The sequence below is a fragment of the Artemia franciscana genome, chromosome 21 (assembly GCF_032884065.1).
Source record: "Artemia franciscana chromosome 21, ASM3288406v1, whole genome shotgun sequence".
In the NCBI taxonomy this organism is placed as follows: Eukaryota; Metazoa; Arthropoda; class Branchiopoda; order Anostraca; family Artemiidae; genus Artemia; species Artemia franciscana.
This window is the reverse complement of record NC_088883.1, coordinates 32,540,121-32,562,831: the sequence shown is the minus strand read 5'-3', so window position 1 is coordinate 32,562,831 and position 22,711 is coordinate 32,540,121. Positions and strand designations below refer to the sequence as shown.

The following is a 22,711-nucleotide window of genomic DNA, read 5'->3' as shown; positions in this document are numbered from 1 at the left end:
ACACAGTTCCGTGATGCTTGGAACGTGCCAGATGGTGTACGTGATTTCTGAATGTCGATTTCCCCTTGCAAATGATATTATTTTTCCTTTTACTGTTGCTTCAGATTGCAAGATAAACTTATTTTTAACAACGTACGAAAATATTTTTGGCTGAAATAAACCATATTGGTTTGGTATTTTTTATGTTTTGTGTACAAAAGGGCAAAACACCTTATTAATATGGTTTTTAGCAATTTCAAGGTGTGGCTTAAATGGCATTACTCGTAAATGGGCAATACTTCTTAAGTGTCCTAAAATTATTGTTTGACTTTATTTGCTTATTGGGAACGTTAGTTTCGTCTTTTGTACTTGCTGCAAAGTATGGCTTAAAAACGTAAACATTTAATTTTATATTCTTTCTGCAAAGAACTGCTCTCTCGCTATGATTATAAATTATAATTTATTACATGTGACAATCTTTTATCAAGGATTTGTTATCAAGAACAGTTTAAATGTAGATTTTAGAATAATAATACCGATCACGATTTAGGCTAGGATAAATAGATTGCAGAAACCAATCCAGTTATTACGTAATGCTTATGTGGAATCAAGAGCTAACCAAGGTTTTGTCTTATCCCTATCGATATGAATTGTTTCGATGTATTATTGTCCTAAGGAGCACAGCGAAGAATGGAAGAAAAACATGAAATAAAACTCGTCTAAACTTGTCCAGATGACTTGATCATCCTAGGTAAAAGGAGGTTAAGACATTAACCTCCTTTTAAAGAGGTTAAGGAGGTTAATGACGAAATGAATGAGTTTCTTGCAGGTAAAAAAGTTCACGCTGGGAAAATGAGTTGGTTCGTGTTGGCGAAATGAACGGGTTCTTAGAGGTGTTGCGAGTTTACGGTGCCAGAATAGGTTTGAAAGTTATTATTAGGATGACCAAGTCACTTAAATTAGGAATAAATGAGGATGTAAGATACTGACAAAATTGACCAAATAACTAGCTTCAGGTAATCAGGCAGCATTATGAGAAAGGAAGGTGGATATAGTGAAGACGTAAAAACGGAATTACCAAGGGAAGGTTTATTTATTATCATTATTTTTTTGGAATGAGCTACGTCTTTCAAAACATTGAATAGTAGGTAAGGTTTGAATGAATCTTTTGCATAATTTCACTGAAATCACTGAACTTTTACTACAGTGTCAATCCGCCTAAGGCCAATACAGCGAAGCCCACTTCTACTCTACTCCAATCTATTCAAAGATCTGCTCTTTACCCCCTCTCTTGAAGCCCCAATTTCCTTTAATTCTTTCTTATGGCCTCTTCTCGCCCTATGCGGGGACCTTCTTTTCGTTTGGCCCAAGGTGGATTGGATTTTTAATTGTTTTGATTCTTCGTTTCCTAAAAAAGGCAGTATATTAAACCTGATTGTATGCCTCTTAATTTTTTCTTTTTTTGTTATATTCTCATATTTTTATGTGACAACACTGGACAAATAATACTTAAAACTCCTTCTGAATTGCTAGAGCATTTTTTTTTATTTTTTTTTCATTCAGACATAGGCGCTTACTTATCAGAATTTCTATTATCTTGACCTTAGGTTTCGAAATGAAAGTTTTCCACTAGTCCTCACTTTTTTTTGTTGTTCATTGGTATTCAATTGAGGTCCTACTTGAATTTTGTTTGGAATTTGATTTTTTTTTTTTTTTTCTATAATTAGTAAGGCCCTATTTGAAGTTTGTGCTATCATCTTGAAACTTCGCAAAAGACTTGTATATATTTTTGGGAAGATTTTGTCCATTTATTATAATTCTTATAATTGGTGCATGCAACGTGGGATGGGGCTAACAGCTGAGGCCGTCTTCCGAAAGAACTATTGTTTTGTGATAAGGCCTCTTAGCTAAAACAAAAAGCAAATGGGATTTTGTTATTTCGATTGGCATATTTTTTATTGTCATTACCTCTTAGCTTGCTACAATTTAGCATGATAATAAAATTTTAAATGCCGGTGATCCTATGACATCCTTCTCCTTCCTGCAGATCACATGTCTTTATCTGTCCGTGCGGCAAATTGTGGCTTACCCCCCAAAAATTTAAAAAGGAAATATATTTCAGATTCTTGGGACATTGTATCTTCCTTTTCACTGTTTCCGCCTTTCTCTTTTCTTTTCTAAACGTAGGCGCATTTTAATTTATCTTTCAGTGACATCCTAAGGTCAGATAGTACAGATGTTGACTCATTGCTGATCCGAGGAATGTGTTTATATTATCAGGATAATATTGATCTGGCCTTCTCTCATTTCCAACAAGTACTTCGATTAGCACCTGATTATGCCAAAGCCAGAGAAACTTACAGGGTAAGTACAAAAAATAAATGTTTTGATTAGGCAGTTTCGCTAAGTTGAAGAAGATCAGTTTTAGTTTGAATTACGACTAAGATGCAACAATTCAAATTTCATTTCTTATTTTCAGTAAACAAGCTGAGATACAGAGTAATGAATAACAAATAAAGCAGTAATTGGTATTTAAATGAGTAAGAACGACAAATACCATAATATATATATATATATATATATATATATATATATATATATATATATATATATATATATATATATATATATATATATATATATGTATGTGTGTGTGTGTGTGTGTGTGTATGTATGTATGTTTGGCACAATTAGCACAAAAACTAATGTTGTCAATGTGATTTTTGGAATACGTATCCTGAAGAACACGATAAGTAATATGGACGTATTATTATATTTGTTAACAATCCCTGATCACAACACATTTTCTGCAGAAAAAAATATATACCTCGGTAGCAACTGGGCTTATCGACTTGAATCTTTTGAGGTACGTTCCTTGGGGTATTGGGATTCTGAATGTGTGTACCTGGGGGAGGGCTCAAAGGGGAAGTATCTAAAGGTTTGTCGCTCTTTTGTTTCTGGTTGAGCAGAAAGTTTTAACAGAAGATAAGCTTGATCTAGGAAATACAAATGTGCATAGCAGTTGAAAACAAAAGTTTGGGTTGGGGGAGGGGGGCTAACATAAATTTAAAGAAAAAAAATATAGCTAAAAAGACACAAATAAAACTAAAGGACTGGAAACGTAACGTCATGGTAACAAAAGTGCGAGGGTCAAAGACCTAAATTAATAGAGGAAGGCAGCAAAAAGCCGATAAAGCTGACTTTTTTTTATAGTATTGTATACAAACATATATATATATATATATATATATATATATATATATATATATATATATATATATATATATATATATATATATATATATACTATTAATAAAAAGTCACCGTAGCACCAAGCCGCCTGAGGCCAACACAGCTGCGCACACTCCTCCACACCAATCTATTCAGGGCTTCCCTCTTTACACCCTCCCAAGAATTTCCCATTTTTGTTAAATCTTTCCTCGCGACATCCTCCCACCCCACCCGAGGATGACCTACTTTCTGTTTGGCCCTAGACAGTTGGCCGAAAAGGACAATCTTTGGCAATTTGTCATCCTTAATCCGTGTAACGTGCCCTAGCCATCTGAACCTTTCTCTTATTATAGCCGTAGAAAGCGGCATTGAACCACACATTTCGTACATTCTACTGTTTACAATACTGTCAGTCAGTCGGTTACCCAAAACAATCCATAGGCAATTTCTGTGGAAAAGATCTAATAAATCTTCTTCCGTCTTTCATAGCGCCCATGCTTCAGAGCCATATTTGACGACTGTAATTGCTTTAGCTTCCAATATTGGCCTTCTCTATCCTTTTTTTAATGTCTTCACTGCACCCGCCGTCTTTACTAATAATACTACCAAGGTAAGTGAAGCTGTCCACTTCATCCATTTTTTCGACACCCAACGTCACGATCTTCACTTATTCCTTAGCCCTTGCAACTTTGTCTTCTTAATATTAATTTTCAAATCTTTTCTAGTAACCTGAACTTCCAACACCTCTAAAAGTTTGTTCTTTTGTTTCACACTTTCATCTAGGATGCTTAAATCATCAGCATAATATCCAGGAAAGTTTTTCTTCATTTAATTCCGTGCTCTCCCATTGCCTTTGCTGTGCTCCTTAAGACAAGGTCCATCAAAATGATCCATATAAACGGGGATAGAACACAATCCAGTTATCTCCTGATTTAATACGAAACCAGCTATTATTCTCATTTCCTACCTTAACCGCATCAGTATTATTCTCGTACATAGCACTGGCCACTTTAATGTATTTGTCTGGTATGCCATACAAGTATAAGACCTTTGCTAAAGCTTTTCTATCAGCTGAACAAACGCTTGCTCATAATCTATGAACGTGAGGACTAAAGGTGTTCGATGACTCAGGCACTTCTCAATTTTTAACCTGAGAGTGAACATTTGGTCGAGACATCCTCTATCCTTCCTGAAACAGCACTGTTCTTTTCTTAAAACTTTGTATTCAACATCTCGAAGTCTGAAACTATCATCATACTGTAATTTGCTACCTACAGAAACCAGGGTCACTCTTATCAGTTTTCTTATACAGGGGTTTAATCAGGGTTTTCTTAAAATCGCTAGGTACTTCCCCTTTTTCGAAAATCACACTCATTGTCTTCAGTAACTTATTTCTAACCTCAGAACTGCCATATTTAAGAAGCTCATTTGGTACACTATCAGCAGCTGAGACTTATTATTTTTTAATCCTATTTTACTGTCGCTAATCCTTCCTCACAAAACAAATCTTCCTTCTCATCCAAGGTATCAAAAACTTTTTCATTTTCCTCTATATCTTTTCCTGCAACTCTATCTCGGTTTTGCACATTCTCGAAATGCTCTGCCCATCTCTCTTTTACTCTTTTCTTATCACCAATTGTGACCCGTTCCTATCTTTAACTAGGGTAAGTCCAGATTGATTACTCCTTCTCAATTTATTAACATGCCAGGGCAATATTTTACTATAATGCCATGTAGCTGCATCTTCAAGATTTTCGGCAATTTACTCCAATGTCTCCACTTTAGACCTCATTAGTTCATACTTAAATAGTTTCTCCACTTTCTTTACATTCCTCTTATTTTCATATGGCCTATCACTCAAATAATTCTTGTACAAGTCCCTCCTCCTCTCTATTAAACAAAAAGTATTTTCACCAGTACTCCTAGCTGTGTTCCTTAGTTTCTTCCCTAAGACACCATCAGCAACTTCAAAAATTATTTTCTTTAAATAATTCCATTCATCCTCTACATTCTTGACTTTTAATGTTCATTTTAATGCTGAAATATTCGACATAACGAGTTTAAGTTGGTTAAAGTATAGCTATAGTTTTTTTTTTGTAGAAAGCAAAGCAGCTAAAGACGAAGAAGGAGGAAGGAAATGTAGCATTTAAACAAGGCAAATTACAAGAAGCTCTCGCCATCTACACAGAAACACTTGCCATCGACCCAGTTAATAAGCTGACCAATTCTAAAGTATATTACAATAGAGCTCTTGTCAATTCCAAGGTGTGTGCTCTTTGTTTTTCATCTAGTCTGTTTATTTATTGTCTTTATTTTCGCTTCTTGTTTACCTTTTATAGTTTTTAGCTTTATACTTTTTTTTGCTTGCTTTGTAATATTAGGTTAATTTATTTGTTTTTAGGACGGTAAACTTCAACTCTTGTGTTTCAGTATAATTTTATCTCTACGTAAAAATTGTAAAGGGATATAAGACAAAGAAGGCAGTAATATCCTTCAGACAGTACATGGATCAGAATATATCTTTTACTGTATTCAGCTGATCACAAAAAGCATATAACATTACCCCTTGTCTTTCGATCAACGTCATTGAGTGTTTTTTGGTCCATGTAGTTTTCCTAAGCCTGCAGCCGTATGCACATTCTTTTATCTACGGAAATCAGTTAGATCTTGCGGTGAACAACAAAATGCTGATGTATTTTTACGTAAAGGAATGAAATAACATGTTTTTTTTTTCAATATTTTTACGATACATTTTTGCAAATGAATCGGACTGTTAATGACAGTTTTTTTTGTAATATGTGGAATACATTTTGAACATTTTTGATTTTTTTTTCAATGTATTAATAAATTTTGAGCTTATGATAAACAAACGTAGATAAATAGGTAACCAAAACAGCTAAAATAAAGAATATTGATACGAATTTACAATAAAAAAATTCTTAATTGGTTTTACTAGTGCGGGGGAAAATAGTCTTAAGTTAGTGTTTATGACTTTTTTTCTATTTGGTTTCTTCCACTAAGAGTAGCTGCACTATATTCCAAATATATTATGTATATATATATATATATATATATATATATATATATATATATATATATATATATATATATATATATATATATATATATATATATATATATGCTCTACAAATAATTGTTGTAATTTTAAGTCACAGAATTAAACAGCCTCTAGTCCCCAAAACGTGACCGAGTACCATTAGGATCCGGTTTGGGAGTACGTTTTTGTATAATCTGTCTTGGAATTTACATTTTTTTTTTTTTTTTTTTTTTTTTTTTTTTTGAAAAGTATTTTGGAACTCAATTTTCAAATATCACAAGCCTTTTATTCAATTTTAATCTTTTATTCTATGGGGATTACTTGACTAGTTTACCTAAGAAATTTTTGTTTGATAGGTACAAAGGAGGACACACAGCATAATCATTAGAACGGTAGCGAAAATTTTGTTGAAATCATATCACAGCGGGTGCTTTGGTAAGTTACGAAAGCGTCAAAGCTATAGCTTCAGTTGCTACTTGGCATTTAATCAGATCAGAGTGGAGGCGGAGTAATGAAGAAAGGTGTGCGACTGATTTGTCCCAAAAATCTTTAATGAAGAGCATGAAATTTTTCGCTACTGTTTAATATTTATGCTCTTTAACTGATCTTTATCTATTTGGACTCTGAAATGGCATCTCAGATGCTCTATTTTCAATTTGGATTGGATCCGGGGATATAGGGGGGGGGGGAAACAAAAATTTTGAAAAACGCTTGGAGTGGAGAGGTCGTGATGAAATTTGATGGGAAGAATAAGCTCAAACTTCTAGATACGTGATTAACATAATCGGACCAGATCTGCTCTCTTTGGGGAAGTTGGGGGATTTCTGGTGCTTTGGGGAGTTTGAAAGTAAGCACAAGTTATAGATACGTGATTGACATAAGCGGACCGGATCCGATCTCTTTGGGGGAATTGGAAGGATTTCTAGTGCTTCGGGGAGTTCGGTGCTTCTTGACGTGCTAGGCCGATGAAATCGATAACTCTAGTACCGAATCTAATTTTAGGTTCCGACCTCGTCACATGCGCCATATTAGCTCTTGACTCATTATTGACATATTAGACATATAGACATATTGACTTGACATATTAGCTTTTTTTTTTTGGGGGGGGGGGGGAGAAACAGGTTAGACAAAAACAGAAATAGAAACAAAAATACTTTCGATTCTTAATTCCGACTAAACAGGAGCAAAATGGATTTAGCTAAGGTGGAAAAACTTCACGCCGACTGGAGAACACTTTAAAAAGAACAGACGAAGACATCGGAAATGGTCAAGAACAAATTTAAACAGTTTGTTGAATAGTTGCTTGTGTTCAATATATTTTTCTATCTAAGAAAAAAGTTACTGAATTTCATCTATTCAATGTTATGGAAGTTGTCGTTTCGTGTTAAAATATGAAGACTGTAGAAAAATAACATACAAAGCTTGCACCACAAACACAAATCTTAAAAAAGTGTTTTATTCAGTGATGAAATTTATAATTAAGGCAATGGCTGACAATTTTGTTTCTACATCTCCTCATTCACTACTTTAATTTTAGCTCGGAAATCACTCTCAAACAGTTGATGATTGTTCTGCGGCTCTGAAATTGAATGATGGTTATATCAAAGCATTGCTGTTAAGAGCAAAATCCTATGGAAATTTGGAAAAACATGAAGAATGTGTCAGAGATTATGAAGCATGCATGAAGCTGGAAAAAAATGCAAATAGAGGTTTGTGATCTATATGGCCAATTATAACGCTCAAACTAATACTCAATATTATCACCCATATGCACAGATACCATGAACAGGAGTGTTCGAGTGAAAAACTTGCAATTTGTTCTAAACACCAAATTTTAAATTCACCAAAATATAACGGTGCTGTGAAAACAATAACTATAAAAAGACAAAATTGAAAAAACAACCTTCATATAAATTATACAATGTCGTAAACCTTCAAAATTCCATTTGAAACATTAATATAAAAACTAAAATTTGAAATTGAAAGTTTAAGACGAAATATTAAAATAAAATAAAATGAAATGTAACAGTAGGGTTGTAGCCTACGCGAGGGGGGGGGGTACCAGATCTTTTAATTATTTTTTTTTAATTTCTTGTGTTTACACAGGATATGACTATTATTTCTGCATTTTCTGTACATACCTCTCCCCCAGGAAATAATGCATATTTCAAAAACGAATACGTATTTATACGTGTCCTATCATAGGATATAAACTTTCAAAATTCGGTTCAAGTTTTTAAATTCTTGCCGAAAAAATCAAAAGTTGTTAAAAGCTAGAAATGTTCATATTATTGTTGACATGATTTATTACTGCTATATGTTTCCTAAAGCTAAGATACCCAAGTATTAAAAAAAGTCTGTGAGGTCACTTTAAGTTTTATGATATGTACCATTATAAGATGTAATTGACATTAGGCTTTTGATTCCATTTTGTTACTATTTTTTTCTCAAAATATATTTCTTCCTGATTTGAAGTCATGTGTAAATTCTGAATGAGCCAGACAACGAGAAGTGGTTTGTTGATGAATTACAAGTTGTTATTGTTAATGTAATTGAATGGAGTTTTCAGAATTTCTTCTCTATGCTCCAGGATCCTTTTTCTGTTTTATCATCAACCTAGAAAAACCAAAAACAAAAAACTCTTCACAATCATGCTTCGTCGTACTGATTAATCTACTACACACAAACTAACAATTAGTCTAATACCCTGTCAAAAATCATAAAATATCAACTATTCCAATTATAAATACAAGATTTAAAATAGTCAAAAATTCAGGAAGTGTACAAAACCAAAAATATTACAACTAACAAAATTACAAGAATTAAATACAACAGAAAGATTTTGAATAGAAATATAGTAGAGGGATCCCCTATGTAAATCAAAATCCAGTTTCAATTAAACAAAAAGCAAAGAGCCAGAAAGTTACAATCAATTCTGAATACACCTTTTTTTCTATCTTTCTTATCTACTAGGAATATTGATAAATTGGTATATGAGAAGATAAAAAGCGTGAGGTCACCACGTGTTTCATTATGGGACTGTAACCGTCTTGAATAGCCTCCCAGACAACAACAGGAGCTCTGAATCAGGAGCTTCTTCATTTGAATCGCAGGTCAAAAAGTTTCTCCTTAGTCGAAATGTAGGTCGAGAGCGTGTTTCTTGTGAGGATCATGGTTTAGTTTTATTTTCTTCTTCTTTTTGCTGTCTTTATCTATGTACCATTGGTAATGTAATTTAATTAATTAATTGATCCACTACGCTCAAGCCGTTTGACCTTCTAGTGGCTATGTTCATTTAATTGATTTTTATTGCTGTATTTTTGTAAATTGATAAAAATAAGGAATCTATCTATCTTCTATTTTGTTTTCTTATCTGTAAATAACGCACTTTTAATCCTTATTTTTGCATTTCTAGTAATGTCTCAAAAAATCTTCTTTGATTTTTGATCTACCTGTTTCGATGCTCGTCATTTTCAATTTAAAACGTTATAAAACTGGAGATTGAGGGTGTACGAATGTAATCTGGTGTGACTACACCAGAGGCTGTTTCAGGGGGCACTTGCCCTGGGTGCAGAAATTTTAGAGACGCAAAATTTCAGATAAATAGTGTAACGTTTATAATAACTGTTGTTTTTTAAATTTTATTAGTATTCAAATAAAGTAGAGTGTGCACTTGTCATTAAGTATAAGGAAGTTAAAATCCAAAATTTTCGTTTTTCACATATCTTTTTCCATTGAAAGTAGGAAAAGGTAGATTTATATTAATGATAAAATTTGTCAGTAAATTGAAAATTTTTAGAATTTGACCTGAAAATCTTAAGGGGGGGTAATCAAGATTATGCTTCGGGAACGAGAAGCCAGAACCGCCACTACACTACATCACTTGTCTTAGGGGCGCCACTTGCTAGTCATTTAGTGAATCAAGTTAGAGGTAAACAAGCTGAATACAACAATAAACTGTATGATATTAAAGTACCGTTATTCAGATGATAGGAATAACAATATCAAATCAAAGAAGAATGCGTTTTTCTCAGGAAACTGATAGTCTGTTCATTTCATTGATTAGTTTTTTTTTACGACGCTGTCTACAGCATTATGTACTGTAGACTTTTTTGGTTTCTTTCGTGGAGTCAAAAAATATATATTTGAAAGTAAAATCAAAACAGATGTATTTTTACGTGTAGTGCATCTTGACAAACACTAATATCTTCTTGCTTGCATTATAGAAACCCGAAGACTGTTGAAAGAGGCGAAAATAGCATTGAAAAGGTCCAAGCGAAAAGATTACTACAAGATCCTAGGAGTTGACAAGAATGCCAACGACGATGAAATCAAGAAGGCATACAGGAAACGGGCGCTTGTTCATCATCCTGGTATGTTTGTGGTCTTTTCTTTCTTTTTTTTTTCCTGATGGCGGGAATGCCCAGCCCAAGCCCCAAATAAGGGAAGTTCAGAAAAAAAAAGAGAATATGCGATAGAATGAATGGTCGAACTTCGATGGTTCAACAAAATACGGCACTTCTTAACTTACTTGTATTTAAATTTGATCATTTGATCTAATATCCTTGTGGTCATTTTATTCGTGGAATATATAGAAGCCTTTAGCTCAGCTTATTCATTCTGAGTGCATCTGAAGGGAATTACTGCCTTATATAGCATTTATTGCTGCCTTGCATGGCTGACTGATGACAGCTCAGTGTTTGGAGATTTGTTTCTCTATCTTTTAAAAAGATATCAGTGCCGGAGGGAAGAAAAGGACCTGTTTTTTATGGCACTTGGTATTAACCAAGTGACATATAGCAATCGCTAATTCTGTCGGTCTGTCTGTCGGTCCCAGTTTTGCTACTTTGGGCACTTCCAGGTAAGCTAGGACGATGAAACTTGGCAGGCGTATCAGAAACCGGACCAGATTAAATTAGAAATAGTCGTTTTCGCGATTTGACCATCTGGGGGGGGAGTGGGGGCCCGTTAATTCGGAAAAAATATAAAAATTGAAGTATTTTTAACTTACGAACGGTTGATCAGATCTTGATGAAATTTGATGTTTGGAAGGATATGGTGTCTCAGAGTTGTTATTTCAAATCTCGACCGGATCTGGTGACATTGGGGGGGGGGCAGTTGGGAGGGGGAAACCTAAAATCTTGGAAAACACTTAAGCACCAGTCCTAGATACATGATTGACATAACCGGAAGGGATCCGTTCTCTTTGGGGTAGTTGGGGGGGGGGGGTGTATTCTGAAACATCAAAAAAATGAGGTATTTTTAACTTACGAACGGGTGATCGGATCTCAATGAGATTTGATATTTAGAAGGATATCGTGTCTAAGAGCTCTTTAAATGAGCTCTTAAATCTCAGAGCTATTTTAATTCCCGACCGGATCTGGTGACATTGGGGGGGAGTTGGAAGGGGGAACCCTAAAATCTTGGAAAACGCTTAGAGTGGAGGTATCGGGATGAAACTTGGTGGAAAAATAAGCACAAGTCCAAGATACATGATTGACATAAGCGGAACGTATCCGCTCTCTTTGGGGTAGTTGGGGGGGGGGGGTAATTCTGAAAAATAAAAAAAAAATGAGGTATTTTTAACTTAAGAACAGATGATTGGATCTCAATGAAATTTGATATTTAGAAGGATATCGTGTCTCAAAGCTCTTATTTTAAATCCCGACCGGATCTGGTGACATTGGGGGGAGTTTGGGGGGGGACCTAAAATCATGGAAAATGCTTAGATTGTAGGAATCGGGATGAAACTTGGTGGGGGAAATAAGCAGAAGTCTTAGATACATAATTTACATAATTGGAACGGATCCGCTCTATTGGGGGGGGGGGGTTAGTTCTGAAAAATTATAAAAAATGACGTATTTTTAACTTACGAAGGAGTGATCGGGTCTTCATGAAACTTCATATTTAGAAGGATCTCGTAACTCAGATTTCTTATTTTAGATCTCAACCGGATCCAACGTCATTGGGGGGGGGGGGCAGTTGGAGGAGACCGGAAATCTTAGAAAATACTTAAAGCGGAGAGATCAGGATGAAACTGGATGGGAAGAATAAAAACCTGTCTAGGATACGTGACTGACATAACCGGACCGGATCTTCTCTCTTTGATGGAGTTTGGGAGGGGGGTAATTTTGAAAATTGAGGTATTTGTAACATACGAAAGTGTGACCAGATCTTAATGAAATTTGATATTTAGAAGGATCTTGTGCTTTAGAGCTCTAATTTTGAATTCCGACCAGATCTTGTGACATTGGGGGGAGTTGGAGGGGGAAACCGAAATTCTTGGAAAACGTGAAAAATTGGTGTATTTTTATCTTACGAATAGGTGATCGGATCTTAATGAAAGTTGATATTTAGAAGTGGAGGAATCGGGATGAAGCCTGGTGGATAGAATAAGCAAATGTCCTTGATACGTGATTGATTTAACCGTAGTAGATTTGCTCTCTTTGGGGGAGTTGGGGGGATTCAGTGATTTGGCGAGTTTGGTGCTTCTGGACGTGCTTGGACGATGAAAATTGGTAGGCGTGTCAGAGAGCTGCACAAGTTGACTTGATAAGGTCGTTTTCCCACATTTGACCATCTGGAGGGCTAAAGGGAGAGGAAAAATTAGAAAAAATCAGTTATTTATAACATACGGGTGGGTGTTCGGATCTTAATGAATTTTGATATTTAGAAGGACATCGTGACTCAGAGCTCTTATTTTAAATCCCGACCGGCAATAAGCCTCTGATTTTCCTTTTAAATCAATCTATTGATTCTTAGAATTTTGTTAGAGCTCATACCATATGAGCTCTTGGCTCTTAGCTCTTCTTGCCTCGTCACAAGTGCCATATGAGCTCTTAGCTCTTGTTTTTTACAGCGTTTCAATGTATATTGTAGCTTGACAGTGAATGGTCGAAATACGACGGGATTTAATAACTTGAAACGTTTCTTGTCTTAACTTAATGTATTGTGAGAACTTGTATTGATGTATAGCAACAATTATTTTAGTCATTGAGGCTAAAAAGTTGATTCGCGCCATAGTTACTTTGAAATAACTTTTTGACATCTTGAAATGTAATCTTGAGTGTGGCAAGCCTTGGCCCCTGTAGCAGCAATTAAAGATTATGGACGTTCAATGTGTGCCCCAGAAGCTAATTATTATTAGTTATAATTAATCTTTTATTTTTTCTTTTTGTCGCAAGAACATAAAATAAATAAAAGCTTCTCATTACTTTGTTCTTTTTATCAGGGTTAGCCCTTTTTATAATTTATGAAAATACAATTAGCCGATTTCGTCACAATCTACTATTTTAGAATAAAGGTAATGACAAGTAATTAAGAATTGTTAATAATAATTGATTTCGAAACACATCCTATATTAACCCACAAGGGATTTTGAATGAATGATTGTATTGTTCCTCTACCAAGCTTAGGCTGGTGAGTGAATTGGCTTCGTGGTTAGTTCTTTCCTTTCCATTTTTATGAGCTATGAGAAAAATTATGAGCCACGAAGAAAGAGAACAGATAGATGACCTAACTAACTCCCCTATCTTTTCTCTAAAATTTAATGTTTTCTACACATCCATTGTATATACCCAGGTTAGGCTAATTACATTAGAATCATTACAACTCTTCAAAGCGAATAAACTTAACTTGGAGATATTTTTAACTTGTGTTCAGAGATATATATGAATCCAGATATGGTCTTGAACGTTATGTTTGGTGGTATAGTCTTCTTATAGAAACGGTTTTGTCTAGCTCTTGGAAGAACGAGGTTGAATTGGAGAAAGTCCATAATGTGGTGAAGAATCAGTGGCGGATGATCATTGACTTTACTTCCGAGAAAAAGAAAGACTAGACAACGTTTGATCATCACCCTCTGAGTTTTAAAAGGGTCTGCTTCACATCGAAGATCAAAGAGCAAACATGAAGTTCTTTAACTACCTAGGCTTATGCTTCATTTTTGTGCCCTATCCCACTCTAGTGCAAGTACAAAACTGAATTCCATATTTCCTAGCAGCAATAATCTGGATATTCCTCCTGTCAGGACTTTGATGCATTTAAAGTAATTTGTGCATCAGTCTTCAGAATCCATATATTCAAGGGCCATCCTATTAACTTCCCACAACACTTTCAAGAAATGGTACATGAAGGGAAATGATATCAAAGAAGTCAGTGGAAGGTGGGTTAAACGACTATATGGGTTAGTGATTGATCTTTACTTTTTTTTTTCTTCAAGAAAGTATAGGCCTTGCATTCATCATGGCTTTTTCAGGCGAAGTTGGTCAAGGGCTTGTTTACTTTGTCTGGCAGATCCAGCTTTTACATGGGCTTTTTAAGATTTAAAAGGAGGAAGAGGCACACCGTCGTGGCTTTCATAGGAAAAGCAAAATCTAGCAATCGAAAGGCCCGCCGTTATGGGCACGTCACTTGGCAGCCTATATCTCAAATGGCTTAATGAAGACATGGCCAGCCACATCCATCATTCTAATTACAGTTTTCAATCGTACTTTAAAAAAAATGTTTTTTTAGGTGGAGGGCATTGGAAAATTTGTAGGTTTTACTTTTGCACTCCATTAGAATTAGAAAAAATAAATAATGCGCCTGTTTCTAATTTTTACTTTGAAATTGTCTAAATTTCAAAAGAGAAACATGACATATGGCTATTTAGTCTTCCAACGAGTGTGAAATCAGCTATGAATGGTCTACAGTAATGAGTGCTACGGTAGTGAATATCCATCAATCTTCCCAAAAGCCTCCAACTTCCTTCAAATGTGACTCGGAGCTTAATCTGCATTCTCACAGGTGTCCCAAAAAGTCTACTAAAGAAATATCAGAGCACTAGGGCAAGAACTCAAGGTAGCTTAGTTTTGCTATAGATGGTGGATTGTAAAGGACTTTTGTAAAATTGAAAAAGAGTAAAAATGTTTAAATAACCGGTAAGCAAGCCAAGTGACAAGTATTGAGCTCAAAATCTGACAGGCCATGTGAAAATTTTGTGTTTGTGTGTATGATTCTGTTGCGATTTGTGATGAGTGTGTTGTGTGTGTATGTATTGGTTTGTGTATGATTATTCGATTTTGATTTGAAAGAAACTACCTTTCTATATGTTCTTCATAAGACCTTTCTTTTGTTAAAATTTTAAGTTTGGCTGATTTTCATGGTAATTCTGAGATTTCGTAAGGTACCGTATTGGGCCCAGTCTTACCTCTGAAACATATGAGTCATCTCCCTTTTTTTTTGATCTGATGCAACATCATGGTATTTGTTTACGAACCTAATACTATATCCTCTCCGTCAGATGTGAATCAAGTGTTTTTTGTTTTTTTTTTTTTCTTCTTTTTTTATTAAATCACTCGCAATGAAATTCTTTTAGTTTTTCCCCTTGAAAAATTGAAAAGTTTTTTTTTCTTCAGTGGGGAGAGAAATATTTCTTGACCCTTATATCTATTAATATGGGGAAAGATACTTGTGGCAGCCAGAAGCAATACTCGCTGAAATTCCAGAAATAGATCTCCCGAATCTGGACTTATATGTGTATGTTCCTCATGCTAACATATTTGACAGTATGCCATTACTATTTGATGTGTTCAGAAACCAAGTGGATAAACAACGAAGTTTATGCCCCCAGTGAAACATGGGATTTTATGATAAGACTGTATCTGTAACTTTCAATGAAAGGACAAGATACTTCTACTTTCAGATTCGTTGGTTTCAGATCGATTAATTTACACAACCAGAATTATGATATTACTTAGAAGTTTTCTTAGAGAATGATTTAAGCTCCCCTAGAAAACAGAGACTGCTCCTTTTTCAACAATTTTCCACCAGTTTTCATTTTATTTATAAATCCGGAACAAAGGCAAAACCAGTTTCGAAATTTGTATTTTGGTATATGACTAAAAGATAATCTCAGCCATGGACGCCCATAAGCTAAATGTTACGGGGGGGGGTCTTATCTGGTCTAATCAGCACTTCCAATGCTGTATAATTGAAATCTCAAAACAAAATATATAGATCTAGGGCAGCGGGGGAGGAGGGGTTGGCGAATCCCCCCCCCTCCCCCTTATAGGTACCCGTGATTACGGCTCTCAAATGATAGCAAAGTTGTCGTATTATGCTGAGACGATAAAACTGTAGGACTGCTGAAAAGGAACATAGAAAAAACTTGCACAGGGAACGTAAATCTTAATTACATTTTTTCATGGTGTTTAATTTAAGAGATTCGATTCAGTATAACTCCGTTTTTTCATAAGAAGAGTCCCTGAAATTAAAATGATACACCAATAATGACTTCAGAAAAAGATTGGCCATCAACGGCTTTTATGTCACCTAACGAAATTAGTTAGCGTTAAACTAACAAATATTGAAGTAATTTTTGAAAAAAAACCAAGACTGGTTATTTCACCGCATAATCATCTGGTTTTTACCAATTATAAGTGTTAAAAGTAACCAGACACCTGCTATATATTTGCTTCAGGGACTTAGGCAGGGCGGGGGCTCTCCCCCTCCCACCTTCCTGGAAACCTAAATTTTCTTGAATTTCTGGTCTTTTCCTATCCAGATTATCAAATAACATTTGTTTCTTTATTGAGCTTTTCCGAAATTAATTTGATTTTGGGGCTCAACCCTCCCCCCCCCTCCCCAAAGAAAAAGAAAAAAGACGTGCACGTGTCTGATTTTCTTTGCGTATTTTCTCCTTTATTTGCTTTATGGAGATATCCTTTTTAGCAGTTTGACTACTTATTCAATACTAGTCTTAATTTTGTCTCGCCTCATTTGACTGGAATAATTAAGATGACAAATAAAATAGGTCCCATTTGTATAAACCGTCTTTATTTCAATTACTGTATCTATTTGCCCTGTGGATTATTTTTATACCCTTTAAATTTTAGACCGACATTCTTCGGCAACAGAAGAAGAACGAAAGGAACATGAAAAAAATTTCAAAGATCTTGGAGAAGCGTATACTGTACTGTCTGATCCCAAGAAGAAGGCCCGCTATGACAGAGGTCAGGACCTAGATGATGAGGGACATGGTAAGAATCTCCTTTTTTCGTTAAAATTTTTTCTCCTTTTTTTAACATCAAAAATAAGCTACAGCTCCAATTAATTGTTTATATTTCCTTTGTTTCTTTTTTTAGTTGGTTGAGCTTTATAGTTATTTGAACTGTATATTATGCATAAATTTATTAGGGTCTAATCCTGTGGTTCCCAACGTGGGGCGTAGGGCCCACCGGTGAATGACGTTACATTCAAATTGAAGAGCAAAAGGGATATATGATAGTATGGCAATGACGCCATACATTGAGTTAAAGGTGTAATCAGACAGTATTTTTCATTACTGTAGAATATACCTAGAGGACATAGTTTTATATAACAAAATTTCAGGAGTCAAATATTCAACAACAAAATTTAAATATCACAAGGGGGGATCAGGATTCTAGAAATGCCCAAGTGGGGCATAGCCCCTAGTTGGTTGGGAACCCTTGCTCCAATCCATCGTATTTATTTGGTTTTTTTGTGAGCTGATTGAACTTAGTAGTTATTTAAACTATGTACTGTGCATAAATTTATGACATTTAATTTATAGGTACACAATAAATTTTGTGTAAACGCATAAAAAGTTGCACAAATTCACTATGTAAGAACGAAAAAGAGTATGAATACTAGTCTATTAAACCTTCTTTTTTAATATTTTTTACAAAAGGAAATATTTAATGCTTTAGAATGCATGTTTTGCTGTAAAATGAACGATCGTTGTTACTACTCGCAGAACACCATTGTTGCACTATAAGTTTAAGTTCCATCTTTCCTGCTGAACGAGTTTTGTGAAAGCTTTGTTTGTCCATTACTCACAGTAACTTGACAAAAGAGCAGGTATTGGAATTATTTTAGAAGGTCGTCTTATCAAATTAAACATAAATGCAAACAAAATATATATACTATCTTTATAAGTGAGCAATAATTATCTATGTATTTATTTGTTTATTTATGTTTTTTTCTCGAAAACGGCTCCATTATTTTTTCGGGAAAGTTTGTATCCTGGGATATTCTGGCCTTAAAAACGATCTAGATAGGTCAAGTTTGAGAAAATTCGTTGAGATCCTTAATTTTGGGGAAAAAAGATTCATGTCAGTGACGTCATGTTTGTATATATTATTGTGGTATTGCAATGACGTTGTCACACTTATGTGGAAAAAATGGTAATCACAAAAACATTTTAATATATTTTAACAAGGGATTACAGCAATTCAAAAACCACATACCAAAAGTTTGCAGCCTGATGGACAGTCAGTGTGAGAAATCGGACTGGCTTCGATAGTTAAATATCTTTGATAAGACTGCAGTATGCAAAGACATATCAGTATGAAAAACTTATCTAGAGGTTGACCCAAAAAAGGGAAAATTTACAACTATTATAAATGATAATTCGTTGGAAGAAAAAGTTTTTTTCCTACCATCTGAACAGCTGAACAGATCTACAACCTGGACCCTCATTTCAAACTAGACCAATTAGGGCAGCTAAAGCAAAGGGTGTTGGCAAATTGTCTGAAGTAATGAATAACTAAAATGAAGAAGGAAAAAAAATCCAAAATTTAAGTAATGAAAATCAAGGACAGCGGGGTTAGAAGATAATATGTAGTTCGAGTTAGCTCAGTAATAAATAAATATATCGAATTAGGAGGCATTTAAGTCATAACGTATGTAAACTTCAGATTATATCAAACGAAATAAGTATCTCATATAAGATAAGCGACAGCGGAGTCAAAACTTACCAAAATTGAAAACGGTAAATATGATAATTGGGCTTGGGATTTTGACTTCGATAAGGTCATCAATGCCTACTATGCCTGTGTTTAAAAAAATAAAGTTTCGGTGTTATTTATTTCTTAATGACAAAAGACAAGCCACAAATACCACCGGTTCATTCTTTGTATTGCTTAGGCAACGCTACCAATGTTTATGCTTTCCAAAATGTTTTGCTTCTCTATATATTGACCGACTAAGCTTTGTTTCTGCTTTCTCTAGGGGAAAGGGGCCTAAATCAGTACTGAAAAATACTTCCAAAAAATGAGGAATTGGAAGGAATTTCAACTCAAATGATTTGCATGACTTGAATTGGATTTTAGAACACTAGCGCCATGGGTAACTTACTAGTAAACAGTTACATTTAAAAAACCTAAAGCCGTAATACCGTTTGAAATATAATAATGCTCTGTAAAATTAAAACAAAACGGGCAGTTTACTTTTGGCGAGATATTTGCCATTATTAGATTAGTTCAATTTACACGCCTCTCCATTTCTTCATAAAAATCATCAGTTTGACCTTCTAGAGTTCAATTGGACGTTTCATGGAAATAATGACGAAAATAACATTATACAATTAAAAAACCAAACCGTAAGACTGATTTTCAAAACTATAACGCACAGTCTGCTAGCACATAATTTAGATGTTGATAATTGGTGTAATTTATGCATAAATTAAATTAGAAAGTGATATAAGGCTGTTGATCCACAAGACTTTAATTGGAATTTAATGTTGCAATTCTTTGTTTATTTATTTAATATAAATACTGAAAAACAGTCAAATCTATCTTTGGTCGTATCAATCAATATAAAAGCCGTGTAACTAGTGATTACGATGTTGAAAACAAAGGGCTTATGTGAATTAGTTTGCATTGGGATGACAAACTCGAGTATGGTCTATTATCTAATTCCCAATATTACAACAAACTGGGCCAACCTGACGCATGGACGGATAATAGATAGACATATCTATTAACAAATTAACTAACCTCCTTTTTATACAATCCTAATAAGGAAAGGGGGGGGATTAATGTCAGGTTTGCTTTTCACTCAATTGAACTATCTGTCTCGGCTTTTTCTACAATCAGCCATGACGTGATGCCCACGACTATTCCATTTTAGTTCAAATTGGCTTGGTGAATTTTATTTCTGTGATATTAGCTGGATTTTCCAGTCTAATAAGATTTCTGTGACGTTTCAGTGAATTAGGTGTGGTGGCGGAGCCAATGCTACTAATTATCACTTGCTGTTAATTCGTTCTGAAACGGAGGAAAACAAAAAATTCAACCTCTTCTACACGGATAATAACCCGATTATTAATTGATATTAGTTTCTGTCGTCCAAGTGCATATGCAGGGAGGTCAGTCGGGCCCTTTTCCGTAAAATATTAATGTTTTGTTTAGTTTTGTATATTGTTTGTACACCATGTTTTGTTTGTTTTGAAGGTTTTGACTGACTTCCCCCTTCGTTCTCATTCATGTACAAGCCAAAATCCAAATCTGTTAGGACCAGGGTAAAAACAATGAGAAGGATATATGGTTCATGTTGTCCATAGATTTCTCTAGGCATGTTATGTGATATGAAACAACCGAGAAGCAGTCTATAAATCCATTCTGCTGATTATTTAATATTGCCGTTTTAATTATTAGGATCGTACCGTCTGAAAAGCCTCAAACATTTCTTGAAGATTCTTTTTTTTTTGCAGCTGAATTTGATCCACAAATGTTCAATGCTTTCTTTGGAAGTGGTCCAAGCCCATTCGGTGGATTTCACTTCGGTGGAGGCGGAGGATTTCATCAAAGTGGATTCAACTTCCAGTTTTAAAAATATTTTTTTGATTCGCTGTCATTTTTATTATATGCTGTTAAAAAAGAACTTAGTGTGATTCAAAAAAGTAGTGCATCTAAATAAAAAGCAAATGAAAATTTCTTGCCGATGCACGTCAAGGTGACTCTTTGCTTCTTTCTTGAGTAAAGAACTCTTTCTCAAGTGCAATTTCTATGGTGTATCAACATGGGATAACAGTGAAATTAATCTCTGATTAAGAGTCGTTCCTTTTATTTGATCAGCTTTTTATCGAGAACTACAACAATACATGCAAGGATAGAATTTAGGACCCCCATTGCCATGGGTTTAAAGCCAAGGTTTTCTCAATATTTACCGTTAACTAGGCTTTAAAAGTACGTTAGTTCAAATTCTCAACCACGGAAATATCCTTTCTAAAAAAAAAAATTAAAAAAAAAAAAATCTCAATATGAATCCAGATCAATTTTGCCCGTGAGTTTAAAAATTGGCCAATAATAAATGTTTTTAAATGAAGTGTGTAATAATGAGTAATATGAATGCCAGCTTAAAATTAAGAAGGTGCGTATGTTTGTAATATTTTATATGGGCAGGGAGGGGGGTCTAACTCAGGCCATAGTACATACTTGATAGAGGGATTGATTATGACTTTGAGTGTCATAGACTGAGCTTTAATTTTCGTTGGCATGCAGTTTAAATAATATTTGAAGGTCACAATAAAAAATAGTAAAAAAGAAAAAATAAGGGTAAATTTTCTTTGAGTTTGATTCCATAAATAGCCATTTTTTTGAAGATTATTTTGATTAGTTAATACTTGAGTAATGATTATTTGCATGGACGAAAATTTAGCTTCTCGAAAAACTATAATATTTATGTCTGTTTAGTTTGCCTAAGACATGCATTTTTTTCTGTCGGAAATTATTCATGTAAAATTTTTATGTTCCTTTTTTTGCATATCTAATTACAGTATTTCCAAATGAATAGAAAAAAGGTTTGATCTAAATTTCAAAGGCAAATCTAAATTACAAAATGAAATCCGATGTGGTACCATTTTGGGCTAAGCAAACAAGTTGCATTCCTGTTCCTTTCAGTAAATTTTAAGAAAGCCTACAAAAGGTCATTTAACAGAAAATGGGATTATGTCATTCTTTAGAATGCACACTGCCCCTCCCCATATTTGTGGTAATGGGTGCACCTCGTTAAAACATAAATTCTCAGACGTCTGAACTTTGTTGGGTGAGGGGGCAGGATTATCTTAGGGGGTGGTAAAAAAAACAAGTCTGCACGGCAGTGCTTTCGTTTTCCCAATTCTTGCATGCAGGTATGCTTGTAGTGATAAAATTGTAATTCCCGCTATTCAACTTTAGAATTCATTGGTAAACTAGGAACATTTTTATTGATTATAGCTACTTGGCTTTTAGAGTTGGCTTCTCTTATGTAACTATTGTTTGTAATGATAACTTGCTAGTTTTGACGAAATTGTCATGAGCGTATTTCATACTTAACTGAATAAAATAGTTTCAGAATAGTTCGTTTCTTTTGTCTTTCTTTGTGACGGAAATATCCTTAGAGTAGTACCCCCTCACTGCTTTTTACGAGAGATGTATCCCTGGATTTCATGAGAGCTGCATCCCTGAATTCCATAAGGGCCCTAGCCTGCCATTGCATGACAGCCCTATCCCGTCATCCCCATGAGAGCCAGCAGGTGCTTGTTACGTCATAGGGAATGTTTTCAAAGAGACATAAGGGCGTGTTACGTGTTAGGGTTTGCTTGCTACATAGTAGAGAGTGTTTAAAAAACCTACGAGGGCCAGGAAAAAAAAACTTCAAGGCTTCTTTACTCCAGGA

General features: G+C 34.7%; 1 protein-coding gene across 6 annotated transcripts in view; it reads left to right on the top strand.

Annotated features, from left to right (window-relative positions):
* Nucleotides 1-22,391, top strand: part of LOC136040925 (dnaJ homolog subfamily C member 7-like) — a 102,178-nt gene extending 79,787 nt beyond the window's left edge. For all 6 annotated transcript variants that reach the window (XM_065725349.1, XM_065725350.1, XM_065725346.1 and 3 more), the window contains exons 6-11: nucleotides 2,190-2,343; nucleotides 5,311-5,475; nucleotides 7,806-7,977; nucleotides 10,495-10,641; nucleotides 17,146-17,289; nucleotides 20,766-22,391. In XM_065725349.1, coding sequence (XP_065581421.1) covers nucleotides 2,190-2,343; nucleotides 5,311-5,475; nucleotides 7,806-7,977; nucleotides 10,495-10,641; nucleotides 17,146-17,289; nucleotides 20,766-20,884 — 901 coding nt within the window. In that variant the 3' untranslated portion in view covers nucleotides 20,885-22,391. The remainder of the gene's footprint in view (nucleotides 1-2,189; nucleotides 2,344-5,310; nucleotides 5,476-7,805; nucleotides 7,978-10,494; nucleotides 10,642-17,145; nucleotides 17,290-20,765) is intronic.
* The last annotated feature ends 320 nt before the right edge of the window (nucleotides 22,392-22,711 follow it).